General features: G+C 44.5%; 1 protein-coding gene across 4 annotated transcripts in view; it reads left to right on the forward strand.

Moving 5' to 3' along the window:
• The window catches only part of ANXA6 (annexin A6), a 72,495-nt gene that overhangs the window by 23,028 nt on the left and 36,400 nt on the right, over window positions 1-13,067 (forward strand). For all 4 annotated transcript variants that reach the window (XM_077326539.1, XM_077326541.1, XM_077326540.1 and 1 more), the window contains 5 exons: window positions 3,905-3,998; window positions 5,955-6,050; window positions 7,118-7,176; window positions 9,109-9,231; window positions 9,508-9,566. In XM_077326539.1, the coding sequence (XP_077182654.1) occupies window positions 3,905-3,998; window positions 5,955-6,050; window positions 7,118-7,176; window positions 9,109-9,231; window positions 9,508-9,566 (431 nt within the window). The remainder of the gene's footprint in view (window positions 1-3,904; window positions 3,999-5,954; window positions 6,051-7,117; window positions 7,177-9,108; window positions 9,232-9,507; window positions 9,567-13,067) is intronic.

A 13,067-nucleotide genomic window follows, 5' to 3' on the forward strand; every position in this document is an offset into this window, starting at 1 on the left:
CTTAATTGCAACACCTACTCACTGCGGTGCGAGTAGTAATTCTTAAATAACAATTACTAATTCCTAAAAAAGAATTACTCCATAATTTTAAGATACAATTATTTAATATGCATATATAAGAACTTAGGTCACAGAGTTTTGGACTTGTAAATTTCAGAAGATTCATCTAGTCCAGCAATCTGTTTACCTCGGTGGCTAACCAGGCCCACAGATAAGCTATTGAGAAGGTCTCCCTCTGCTGACCCTCAGCAACTAGTATTCAGAAGTATACGGACTCCAAACATGGATGGTTCCCTTTCATAAACCTAAAGATTTGTCTAGTCCTCCTTTAAAGCCACTTTTATATGAAGTGGCAGAAAATGACACATGAAAGATATGCATTGCATGTCTTCAATCTGCTGCTCTTCACTGTTCTCATTGTGCCCACAAGTGCTTAGTACTTAGGAAAATGGAGAAGTTCTAACTCCATTTCCTCCAAAGTATGTATACTCTTATTAATTGCTCTCATGTCATCTTGTAAATGGAGGGTTGTCAGCAACCCTCAACGAGCTGTCAGCAGGAAGTACTGGTAGTTGTGAATCTTCCCCACTTTTCCTCCCTCCAGTAGTTATTTCCAGAAAGTTGATTCCTGGGGTCGTATGTCTTATTGGAATAAAAATAACATGGATTGGTGGTTGCACTGGTGAGGGAGAATTGGAATGTCAAATTCACTCTCAGAGGATGTTGGGAATTAGAAAGAATCATGGTGGGTAGCTGACTACTCGCCATGATGACTAAAAGAAATGCTCACATTCAAAGGCAGTGCCAGTGCCAGCAGACAACATCAGGAGAAGGCCTTGGCCTCTGTGCCCTTTTGTTGGACCTGCAGATGAACTGGTTGACCAATGTTTGAGACACAGTGCTGAACTTGATAAACCACTGGTCCGATCCAGCAGAGCTCTTCTTGTGTTCTTATTTCATCCTTTCTCCTCTTTACTATCCACCTGATTCCAGGTGTCAGCTTTCCAGAGGCTAGAAATTACTCAGTGGGGTGGGGGGACAGAAAGGAAAAAACCATGATCTGCATAAAAGCATGGGATCCAACCCAAGAAATCCCCAGTCTTTTAAGCCAGATTGTTTTTTTCTTTACCTTTTCAGTTTTTGGGGCGACAGAACTATATAGTGTTCCAAATTTAGTCACACCACAGTTTTGTTTATTTAATTTACTTATGTATTGCTTTCTGGGATTACTTAAAACAGTTTTTAAACATATATAAATCAAGTAATAAACATTAAAACATCAAAAGCAATGTGATCTTTAAAAAAATAAGTACAACAGCAGGTCAGATATGATACTTCCTGGCAGAAACCATCCTAGCTTCCCTTGGAGTTGGGACTGAAAATAGCCCCATATAGTGGCAAGCATAGCTGTCTTACAGGCTCAGACTGGACAAGGTGGAATCCATTATTTAAAATGGAAGTAGTAGGCACATAGATGAATAAAAGCTACTGGGGAAGAATCAGCATGGATTCTGTAAGGGACAGTCTTGTCTCAACAAACTCTTTAAGAGTTCTTTGATGGGAAGAACGAACATGATGACAAAGGTGACCCAGTAAATGTTGTTTATCTAGACTTCCAGAAAGCTTTTGATAAAGTTCCTCATCAAAGCCTCCTAAGTAAATTCACTTGTGGATTAACAAGTCATTAATTAACAGGAAATGGAGAGTGAGTATAAATGGGTGGTTTTACAGTGAAAGGTGATAAGCAGGAGGGTGCTGGGGGGCTCAGTACTAGGTCTGGCACTTTTTAATTGTTTGTTAATGATTTCAAATTGCGATTAAGCAGTGAAGTGGTTAAATTTGCAGATACCACTGAGTTGTTCAGGATAGGGAGGACTGTGAGGTGCTCCAGAGAGAACTGTTGAGGTTGGGCAAGCAGGCAACAATGTGGCAAATGAGATTCAACTTGGTCAAGTGAAAAGTACTGCACATTGGTGCCAAAAATCGTAACTCTAAATATACACTGATGGGGTCTGAACTGGTGGTGACTGACCACGAGAGAGAGCTTGGAGTCATGTTAGATAACTCACTGAAGATGTTGACACAGTATGCAACTGCAATAAAAAAGGCAAATGCTATGCTGCGGGGTATTAGGAAGGGTATTGAAAGTAAATCGGGCAGTATCATAATGCCTCTGTCTAAGTCCATGGTGCAGCTTTTGTATTACAGTATTGGGAAAAGTGAGGAAAAGGGCAACTAAACTGATTAAGAGGGTGGAACGCATTCCCTATGAAGAAAAGTTAAAGGGCTTAGTTTGGAGAATTGTGGGGTGACATGATAGAAGCGTATAAAATTATGCATGGAGTAGAAAAATAAGTACTTTTCTCCCTTTCTCACAATCCAAGAATTCATGGGCACTCAATGAAATTAATGAGCAGTAAGATTAGAAAATATAAAATAAGTACTTAGTTGTCCCAAAAGTAATTAATACATGGAATTCACTGCCATAAGAAGAGGTGGGTGCTACAAGCATAGACAACTCCAAGAGGGGATTGGGTAAATGGGTGCAGAGGAAGTAAGGTTGGACTTGATGAGATTAGTCCAAGGTGAATCAACAGGTTTTGAGAGACCCATTGTCCTACAATTATGCATCTCTCCAAAGCATGGAGGGAGCTATTCGCTAGTTAGCCACGCTGACACATCTTTTAAAATACTTCCCCAGGTTCTTACCTGACTGGAACATATTTTGTGGCATTTTAGGACAACCAGTGCCTCACACCAGTGGTCCCCAACCCATGGGCTGCGGCCCGGTGCCAGGCCGCGAAGGCCTTGGCGCCGGGCCGCGGCTCCTTCTCCCCCCCCCAAAGCGAGAAGTTCGTCAGGCCGCGAGCAAACCGGCCACCAAAGCGGCAGCTGCGGCCCGGCGGCCGCGGCTCCCCGGCCCCTCCGGGCCGCCAGCAAATCAGCCACCAAAGCGGCCGATTAGCTTGTGGCCCGGCAAGCTTCTTATTTCAGGAGTGGAGAGAAGAAGGATTCGTTTTAGCGGCCGATTTGCTGGCGGCTCGGAGGGGCCGGGAGGGGGAGCTGCGGCCGCCGGCATGGCGGCGGCGCAAACGCGCATGTGCGGACTGCCGCGCACGCGTGTTTGCGCCCCTGCCGGGCGCAAACGCGTGTGTGCGGCAGTCCGCGCATGCGCGGGCCCCCGGGCTGCCCTCTCTCCCCACTATGCCGCAGCGGTCCGTAGTGGGCGAAAGCTTGCGGACCGCTGCCTCACACTATATATGGAGTAGAAGCCCACTAGTGGCTATTAGCCACAAGGTATAGATGGAACACTATGCCTGAGGTAGTAATCCTCTCTATTCTTGGTGCTTGGGGGGCATCAGGAGAAGGGCTTCTGGAGATCTGATCTCACTGATGGATCTCCTGATGGCACCTGGGTTTTGGCCACTGTTTAACAAAATTGTACTGGATGGGCCATAAGCCTGATCCAGCATGGCTTCTCTTATGCTCTCAAGATGATGTGGGAAGCATGCAGGTTCCAGGTGGTTAAGAGCTTTAAAGATTTCAACTGAGCTTGGAAAGAGACTGGTAGCAAATGTAGCTTTATCAATATTTCAGTCTTTGCACAGGATGTGGTAGAGGGGAAGCAAAGGCGATGAAACTGGCATTTGTTGAGACAAGCCAAGATATGAATGAATATCTGTGAGCCAAATCCTGACTTTGCAATCTAAACATAGTTAAAAGAAATGGTGGTTTCACACTGTGTCTGAACCAAACCAATGTATTGCCTTGAGTTGAATATAGCACTGTTCTAAGATTATTCTTAAACACTTGTTCTTAAAGATGATTAGGGAAGGTTGGACTTAATCAGCTGATTAATATTTACTTCCTAAACTGCTGAAGTTGTGTTGTGCTTTCTTAAAAGGACCTGTTGGATGCTGGAGAACTTAAGTGGGGTACAGATGAGGCCCAGTTCATCTATATTCTTGGAAACCGGAGCAAACAACACTTGCGGCTTGGTGAGCAAAGCATTCAAAGACTGCTTGATTCTTCTCTCTCTCTCTCTCTCTCTCTCTCTCTCTCTCTCTCTCTCTCTCTCTCTCTCTCTCTCTCTCTCTCTCTCTCTCTCTCTCTCTCTCTCTCTCTCTCTCTCTCTCTCTCTCTCTCTCTGCAAAGCATCATGTGCCTGTGTCAGATAGTTGTGATGCACGGGAACAGTTCATATAATATAGGGATTCCCACCCAGAGTTCTGGGGAACCCTGGGGTGACACGAAAACTCTCTAGCGATTACGTGATCTATCCCAGAAGTTTGGATATCACTGGAGCTCTGAGTTGTTAGCCCCCCCACCTTGCTGAATTGGGGATACATGAGACAGCCCTTCAGTGGCTGATCTCCTTCCTGCAGAACTAGACACAGAGGATGACCATGGGGAAAGAGCTGTTACACTCCTTCCAACTCCCTTGTGAAGTTCCATGGGGGGAGGTCCTCTCCCCCATGCTTTTCAATATCTATATGTGCCATCTGGCCCAGCTGGTCTGGAGTTTTGGGCTGGATATGTGGATGACACCCAGCGCTATCTCCTAATGGACGACCACCCGGACTCTTCCCTGGAAACGTTCACCAGATGTTTGGAAGCCGTGGCTGGATGGTTTGAGCAGAGTCAGCTGAAACTCAACCCCTCCAAAACAGAGGTCCTGTGGCTGGGTAGGAAGGGGTCAGACCAGGAAGTGCTGTTATGCAACATGGCGGTGGTGCAGCTTAACATCTCTCCCTCCACCAGGGATCTGGGGGTGATTCTTGATGCCTCCTTTACAATGGAGGCACAGGTCACAAGAGTAGCCCGCATGGTGTTTTTCCACCTATGCCAGGTGAGGCTACTAGCACCCTATCTGTCCTTGGAGCACCTAGCCACAGTGCTCCATGCAATGGTCACCTCTAGGATTGCCTTCTGTAACTCCCTGTACACAGGCCTGCCCTTGTCCTTGATCTGGAAATTACAGCTGGTACAGAATGTGGCTGTGAGGGTTCTCACAGGAACACCTTGGAGCGCCCATATCCAGCCAAAGCTGAGGCAGCTGCATGCCCCCCACAGTGCCTTGCATTCTGCAGGTGGTAATTTGCTGTGGTTCCTGGCCCACGAGAGGTATGCCTGGCCTCAACCAGGGCCAGGGCCTTTTCGGTCATGGTTTCAACCTGGTGTAATGAGCTCCTGGAAGAGCTGAGGGCCCTGCAGAAGCTTTCACAGTTATGCAGGACCAGCAAGATGGAGCCCTTTCACCAGGCATTTGGTGGAGGCCCAGGCAATTAAGATCAGAGGCCCCTCTCCAGCTCAGCCATGTCAGCCAGCTCCTCATGGACATCTCCCCTGAGACACTTGGGGAGGCTGTTGAGCAGGGGGTGGGATGAGGACTGTTTTGTCACTGGGAGGGATGTTTTAATAAGGTGTGTTTTATCATTTTACTACAAGATTAAATATTGTAACTCGCCACGAGTCAGTTTTGGGAGTGGTGAGTAAAAGAAAAATCAAATATCAAATAAATAAATATGAAAGCAGGTGCATTACCTTGGGTCAGTCACAGTTACCAGAGGTACCAGTCCCACCTTCCTCACGGGGTGCCTGTTATGGGGAGATGAAGGGAAGGTGATGACAAGCCACTTTGGGTTTCCTTCAGGTAAGTGTAAAGCTGGGTATAAAAGCCAACTCGTTAATACACCTCAAATAGAATTGTAGTTTGTAAGGGGACCTCCTCCAATTAATTTAATAACTCTCTGTACACTATATAGTACTGCAGAAATGTTCAATCCTGTGTTCAGGTTATGTTGCCTTCCTCCCATTTTGGTCCTGGGAGGACCTCATAGCAGCATACATGAGTACCAGGTACTTGAGATTCTTTGGAATGGAGTACCCCATATGCCTTGAATGTAGCAGTGATCTGATATATGTATCTGCCTGTTCTCCTCTTACCTTTCTAGTGTTCGATGAGTATCTGAAAATTTCAGGCAAACCTATTGAGTCAAGCATCCGGGGAGAGCTGTCTGGAGACTTTGAGAAACTGATGCTAGCAGTAGGTGAGTTGCCCTATGGTGTATTTTGAGTATTTGAATTTGGAGAGAACTGACCCTGAAAGGCTGTAATTATTCAAACTAACTCTGTGGCCATTTGTTCAAAAGATTCCAGGTTGCATGCTACATCAACTGATGTTGTAAATGCTACAAAAATAACAAGTGTTAGAGATTCCAAAATGTTAAGAGGTAGACTCCTAAACAGTCTTCATCTTAGATTAGACACACAGTTTAGAAAACCAAGATATATGATGGGAAACTTCAGTATGAAAGATCTATATAAGAAGCTTAAGAACTGGAATTAATTTATATATTTTAGTTGCAAATATTTCACATATTTGGAATATTGTGTTTATTAGACAGCTACCAGATTGCATATGCTGGTATGTTACTTTCAATCAGTGTTTGTATTCCCAAATACTTACATTAGGGGGTAAAAGAACTTGAATTAACTTACAAGAAATAATGAGAGACAAATTTAGAAACCAGTACTAAAAATACTCTTTGACCATAATTCATAATTGTTTTTAGACCCCTTGTTCAGCTCTTGGCTTTTTTTGTTGTTTTGGTGTCAGTAATATGGAAGTATTCCAGTGGGTGGGTAGCAGTATATACAAATATCAATGTCTTAAGTAGACATGCTAACTCCCCCCATTAGTCACATAGTGGTATTGAAAAGCCTGCATGCATTCCGTGCCTTTCTCTACAGCAAAGGAAGGAGTCCTTATCTGCTTACTGATTGTACAGTCTGGCTAGTCAGCTGATGGGAATAGGAAGTGCAGCAGAGTATATGCAAAACCTTGTTCTGCTTCAGACAACACTGGTTGAGCATAGATACAGATTTGGGAGCACAAGACACTTTCTGTGCACATATACACATATGAATGTTGATGTTTTTGCCTTCTCGGTGCTTTATTTTATTGCTTGAAGAAGGGTTTTTTTTCCCTCTATGGACTTTGAAAGCATTTTCTCTTTCATGGCAACCACTGGCTTTTGAGGTCTTGCAGGACTTAAAGGAAGCAATTGCATTTCACTGAATTTTAGATTACTCTTTCTACTGATTCCATCCACAGTGAAGAATATCAGGAGTACACCAGAGTACTTTGCAGACAGGCTGTTTAAAGCCATGAAGGTGAGTGGTGTAGCCCTGGCTGTTGTCTCTTTCAATTTTTTCCCACTTTTTCATATTGCAATGCGCACTGGTTACATTCTAATGCTGAACACCGGGGAAGTTACAGTGCATTAGTGTAGTCATGGCTTGCCCCATCATCGAACTGAGACGAGCACTTGTTGCTTCACAAATAGAAAAAAATGTATTTACCAGCCCAATTGGTTTTTGTTTATATCTCTGAGTAGGGATTCAAAATGGCTTTTCACGTCATCCCACCTTCCTCCATTTAACTGTCACAACAACCACCTTGTGAGGGTGAATTAGGTGAAGAGATTATGATGCCCCTAGCCAGTTACGATAGTCCCAGATACTGATCTGACACTCTTAACCACTCTGCCACACTAGCCCTCTATTGTCTCATGTCAAATCACGTACTTGGTTGTTAACCCACGTTGCTTTTTTCTGCACAGTATTTGAAAGATGTTTCTGTTACAACCTTCTTCTCCTTATCTAAAGCCATAACCCTGCATGCTTTGCTGAGTCCCTACACTAGTTTCTTCTTTCTGGCCTCCCCTGTGACAGACCTCCTTTCAAAACTCTGCCACTGCAATCATCCACTTCTGCCATCGCTTGGACCACATGGTACTCTTATCTCAATGTCTTCATTTATTTCCCATTTTCTTCCACAGATGGCATTAGAGGTGTGAGGGCAGAAAGATTCAAATCTTGCTCCATAGCAGAAAAAAAATGCACTAACTTCTTTATGCAGTCTAACTGCAGATTTTATGAGCAGATATAGATTACAGGAAAACTGAAAGGCGGTACTTGGAGAAATGTTGTCTACATCACTAACCCCTCCCCATGCTATTTTAACTTACCTTTTGTTTTTTTTGCCCCCTCATCTACTGATTTATCTCCAATCATTTGTTCCCTCCCCACGTAGCCTCTGCACCAGACTCCTTTAATGCCTGATGGGGCATAGCAATTTATTTAGAAAAATGTTGTGACACTTTTCCAGGAAACCTGCCCAAGGTGGCTTTGGGGTCTAAAACTGTGACCAAAATGGCATTGTTCCCCTTTTATTGCCTATGCTCATTTTTTTATTAGCCTCCCCATCACTCAGCTGTTTTTTTTGGGCTGCCTTCTGTAGTTCCCTTAAAGTTTAAAGGGATCGCACAAGACAGCTGGGAGCAGCTGAGCAATGAGTAGCATGTCCCTGCTGCTCAGTTGTTTTTGCAACTATCACAAGGAACAAAAAAACATGGGTATAAAGAGACTGGGTATATCTTTAAATCCTTGAGAACTTGTGATGGTAGACCTGTCATGAACTCGTGTTTGTGAACCATGAACAGGACAGAGTTTGTGATGGATTTTGCTTTGTTGTTCGGTTCCTGTCCATCCCTAGTTTGTAGAAACATTTCCCCTTCCCATATGTGTTGCTGTTAGACAGATATTTGGATCTGTAACCCAGGGCCAGGTTCAGAATTAGATATTTGGGAGGATTTTTTCCCTTCAGAGAAGGAAATTTTTGCAATATCTTTTGTGATATTTCATCAAATAAAATATACTCAGGGTTTTGAGGTGAGGGCAAAATACCAGTGCTGGTCCTTGATCTGCCATGTTGTAGCTTGACTTACTAGTGCGTGACTCTTGTAATGCAATTCTAAGCCCACTGATTCTGCATATCTATACAAATGCTCTCAGCAAATAACATTACAGCTAGATGAGGTAATAACATCTTCATTTCTACTTCCAAGCAGATGGAAGTTGATATTGCTGAGTAAGCATTTCCAAGAGCAGTGTTTTTTATTAATGAAAAATGAGCAAACCTCTCAATCAGACTAGGTTAGATTGACATTTGTATATATTGTATGATTGTGATTTTTATATCCCTTCATTTATGCCCTGATTTTTCCACCACTGCAATTTAAAATAAACCACAATCTGTTGTAGGGCTTAGGAACACGGGACAACACATTGATTCGGATTATGGTGTCGCGCAGTGAGATTGATATGCTGGATATCCGGGAGATATTTCGGACTAAATATGAGAAGTCCCTTCACCACATGATTGAGGTAGGTACTGAGTGTTCGCACTGACATTGATCTATGTGCAAGATTGAGACCGTTTCCACACTAGCCATTTAGTGTAGAATTAATATCATTAATTCAGTTACAGAGAAGCAAGATGAGGTGATTGCCAATCTGTTGAATTCTGGTGTGGTCCCCTTGTTATTTTGGAGGACTTGAGCTGTGCCTTTTTCTTTAACAGGAACCTTATCCTGTCTGGTTAGGTGGTAAAAAATTCTCAAAATAATAATCTCTTTAATTTTTGCTGCCTTTTCTTCATAGGGTGACACATCTGGAGAATACAAAAAAGCACTGCTGAAGCTCTGTGGGGGAGATGATGAGTAAGCAAGTTTGATCCTACTACTACTTGGAGAATTCTTCTGTCATTTTTCCTCATCAGGCTCAACTACAGGCCTCCTACTGGTTTGAGCAAAGTGCTACCCTTTAATGAGATGGTAGACTTCATTGATTGGTAGACTCTATCTAGGTATCTTTGCAAAATCCCTCTAGGGCAGATACTTGCATTTGGATTTTGGTATTTTGATTGCTCTTCAGATTGTGACTCAATCTTTGGGAGATCCTACAAGTAGTGCAGAAGGATTTGCACATTTAGTTTTTAGTTTTTGTTTTTTGCTCAATTGTTTCCTAGTTTCCATATATCCCATCACCATTAGAAAAGACTTGTCTTTGAAGTCCTATAGTTGTGTATTTCTCTGATCCCAAAGTTTAGAGATACCTGACAAAGCACACCCTCTAAGCTCTAAAATAGAAGCAAAACAAAAGAAGAAGAAACAGATAATTGGCTTCCTTTGGGTGTGTGTATAATTTCTTTGATGGCGTCAATTAAGACTTAAATTTCTAATAATAGCTTGATCCAATGTTGTCCCATTAATAATATGCATTAATTATTTAAAGAGAGCTCAGATCTGCAAAATTAGAGGCAGGCAATTATTTTAGCATAAGAAACTACAGGCAGCACAGAGTACAAATATTTTATGCTCCTGCTTTCTTATCATTCGTAACATGCAAATCTGAGATTCTTGCAGCTCATCCAACTTAACTATCATATTATTAGTATCACATTAAATTTTTATCTTCCAGACTGTTAGAGTTCTCATATCAAGTTTTTATTTTGTTTTTTTAATATAATGATTTTTTTTATTTTCATAAAGATAGAAATATAATAATCATTTGAGAATATACGACCCCACATTGACTCCACAGTGATATAAACTTTTGCCCAAAACTCTAAGAGCCATGAGTCTAAGAGCCGTCCACATTTCCACTACATTAAAAAAAAAAAAAAGGCCTGTTTAGATATACAAAAGAAAAGTTATTATTAGTCAACTTACTTGAGAGATCGTAGACCTCACATTAACTGCTTGATACAATCTAAGAGCTATCCTAGCAGATATTTCTAGGTTTGAGTTAGATGCTCCCGGCCTGACGCGGTGAGAGGCGCAAAGCGCCTCTCGCCGCGTCAGGCCGGCCCCCAAGGGAGCCGCCGACGCAAACACAAGACTCCAGCCGCCGAGAAACTGCAGAGAAAAAAAAAAAAACCCCAGAGGAGCCTTTCGCAGCTCCAAGCCGGCGCCCAGGAGAGCCAGCAGAAAAAAAAACTCCTGTAGGAGCCCTTCGCAGCTCCAAGCCGCCGCCCAGGAGAGCCAGCAGAAAAAAAAACTCCTGTAGGAGCCTTTCGCAGCTCCAAGCCGGCGCCCAGGAGAGCCAGCAGAAAAAAAAACTCCTGTAGGAGCCCTTCGCAGCTCCAAGCCGCCGCCCAGGAGAGCCAGCAGAAAAAAAAACTCCAGTAGGAGCCCTTCGCAGCTCCAAGCCGCCGCCCAGGAGAGCCAGCAGAAAAAAAAACTCCTGTAAGAGCCCTTCGCAGCTCCAAGCCGCCGCCCAGGAGAGCCAGCAGAAAAAAAAACTCCTGTAGGAGCCCTTCGCAGGTCCAAGCCGCCGCCCAGGAGAGCCAGCAGAAAAAAAAACTCCTGTAAGAGCCCTTCGCAGCTCCAAGCCGCCGCCCAGGAGAGCCAGCAGAAAAAAAAACTCCTGTAAGAGCCCTTCGCAGCTCCAAGCCGCCGCCCAGGAGAGCCAGCAGAAAAAAAAACTCCTGTAAGAGCCCTTCGCAGCTCCAAGCCGCCGCCCAGGAGAGCCAGCAGAAAAAAAAACTCCTGTAAGAGCCCTTCGCAGCTCCAAGCCGCCGCCCAGGAGAGCCAGCAGAAAAAAAAACTCCTGTAGGAGCCCTTCGCAGGTCCAAGCCGCCGCCCAGGAGAGCCAGCAGAAAAAAAAACTCCTGTAAGAGCCCTTCGCAGCTCCAAGCCGCCGCCCAGGAGAGCCAGCAGAAAAAAAAACTCCTGTAAGAGCCCTTCGCAGCTCCAAGCCGCCGCCCAGGAGAGCCAGCAGAAAAAAAAACTCCTGTAAGAGCCCTTCGCAGCTCCAAGCCGCCGCCCAGGAGAGCCAGCAGAAAAAAAAACTCCTGTAGGAGCCCTTCGCAGGTCCAAGCCGCCGCCCAGGAGAGCCAGCAGAAAAAAAAACTGTAGGAGCCTTTCAGCTCAAAGACGACACGCCCACGAGAGCCAGCAGAAAAACATTAACGCTGGAGGAGCCTTTCGCAGCTCCAAGCCGGCACGCCCACGAGAGCCAGCAGAAAAAAAAACTCCTGTAGGAGCCTTTCAGCTCAAAGACGACACGCCCACGAGAGCCAGCAGAAAAACATTAACCCTGGAGGAGCCTTTCGCAGCTCCAAGCCGGCACGCCCACGAGAGCCAGCAGAAAAAAAAACTCCTGTAGGAGCCTTTCAGCTCAAAGACGACACGCCCACGAGAGCCAGCAGAAAAACATTAACCCTGGAGGAGCCTTTCGCAGCTCCAAGCCGGCGCCCAGGAGAGCCAGCAGAAAAAAAAAACTCCTGTAGGAGCCTTTCAGCTCAAAGACTCCAAGCCGGCGCCCAGGAGCCTTTCAGCTCAAAGACTCCAAGCCGGCACGCCCAGGAGAGCCAGCAGAAAAAAAAACTCCTGTAGGAGCCTTTCGCAGCTCCAAGCCGGCGCCCACGAGAGCCAGCAGAAAAAAAAAAACCCTGGAGGAGCCTTTCGCCACTTCAAGCCGGCGCCCTGGGAGCCCCAGCAGCCGCCCACAGCGCAGCTGCTGGGTGCTCCCTGCCCTCATGGCCCCAGAACACAATGGAGCCGCCGGGAAAGCCGCAGAAGAACAAAAAAATGCAGAGGAGCCGCCGTCCGCCTCCTCTTTCAGGTAGCCTGTCCCTCGCTCTGTCCCTCGCCTGCCGCTCGCTCTGGTCCCCACCTGCTAGCGCCCATTGTCTTCTTCATACAATGGGCTTTTTTACTAGTTAAACATAAAACAATATAAGCTTTCAGTCTTCTATAGCTTCTCCTTATCCTTGGTTCTGATACATCTACAAAACAATTTATGCTTGACCCATTCTAAGAACCATCCTAACAGATATATTTTCAGATTTAAGTTGAAAGCTTAACATTAAACATTTTCTACAAGTCAGTGTAGGCTTTAGTCCTAGGACAATACACTAATAGAAGAAAGAAAAAATAAGGGGGGAGAACCCCATTTTACATTTTCAGCACTAATGATTATATTACCTATATGCCTACAAAAGAAAAGAGACAAAAAAAAAACAAGAGAGAAAGAGACACTGCTTCCCCTTTTTCATAAAAATGGAAATATAGAATACAGTATAACATTAAACATAAAACAATATGAGCTTTCGGTCTTCTTAAGGGGGTCTCATCTCGAGGCTTGCTACATCTTGTCGTTCCCGTAAAATTATATTCTGTCCCATTGGCCTTTGGCGTAGAAAGTGCAGTTGTACT

Source organism: Paroedura picta, chromosome 3, assembly GCF_049243985.1.
Source record: "Paroedura picta isolate Pp20150507F chromosome 3, Ppicta_v3.0, whole genome shotgun sequence".
In the NCBI taxonomy this organism is placed as follows: Eukaryota; Metazoa; Chordata; class Lepidosauria; order Squamata; family Gekkonidae; genus Paroedura; species Paroedura picta.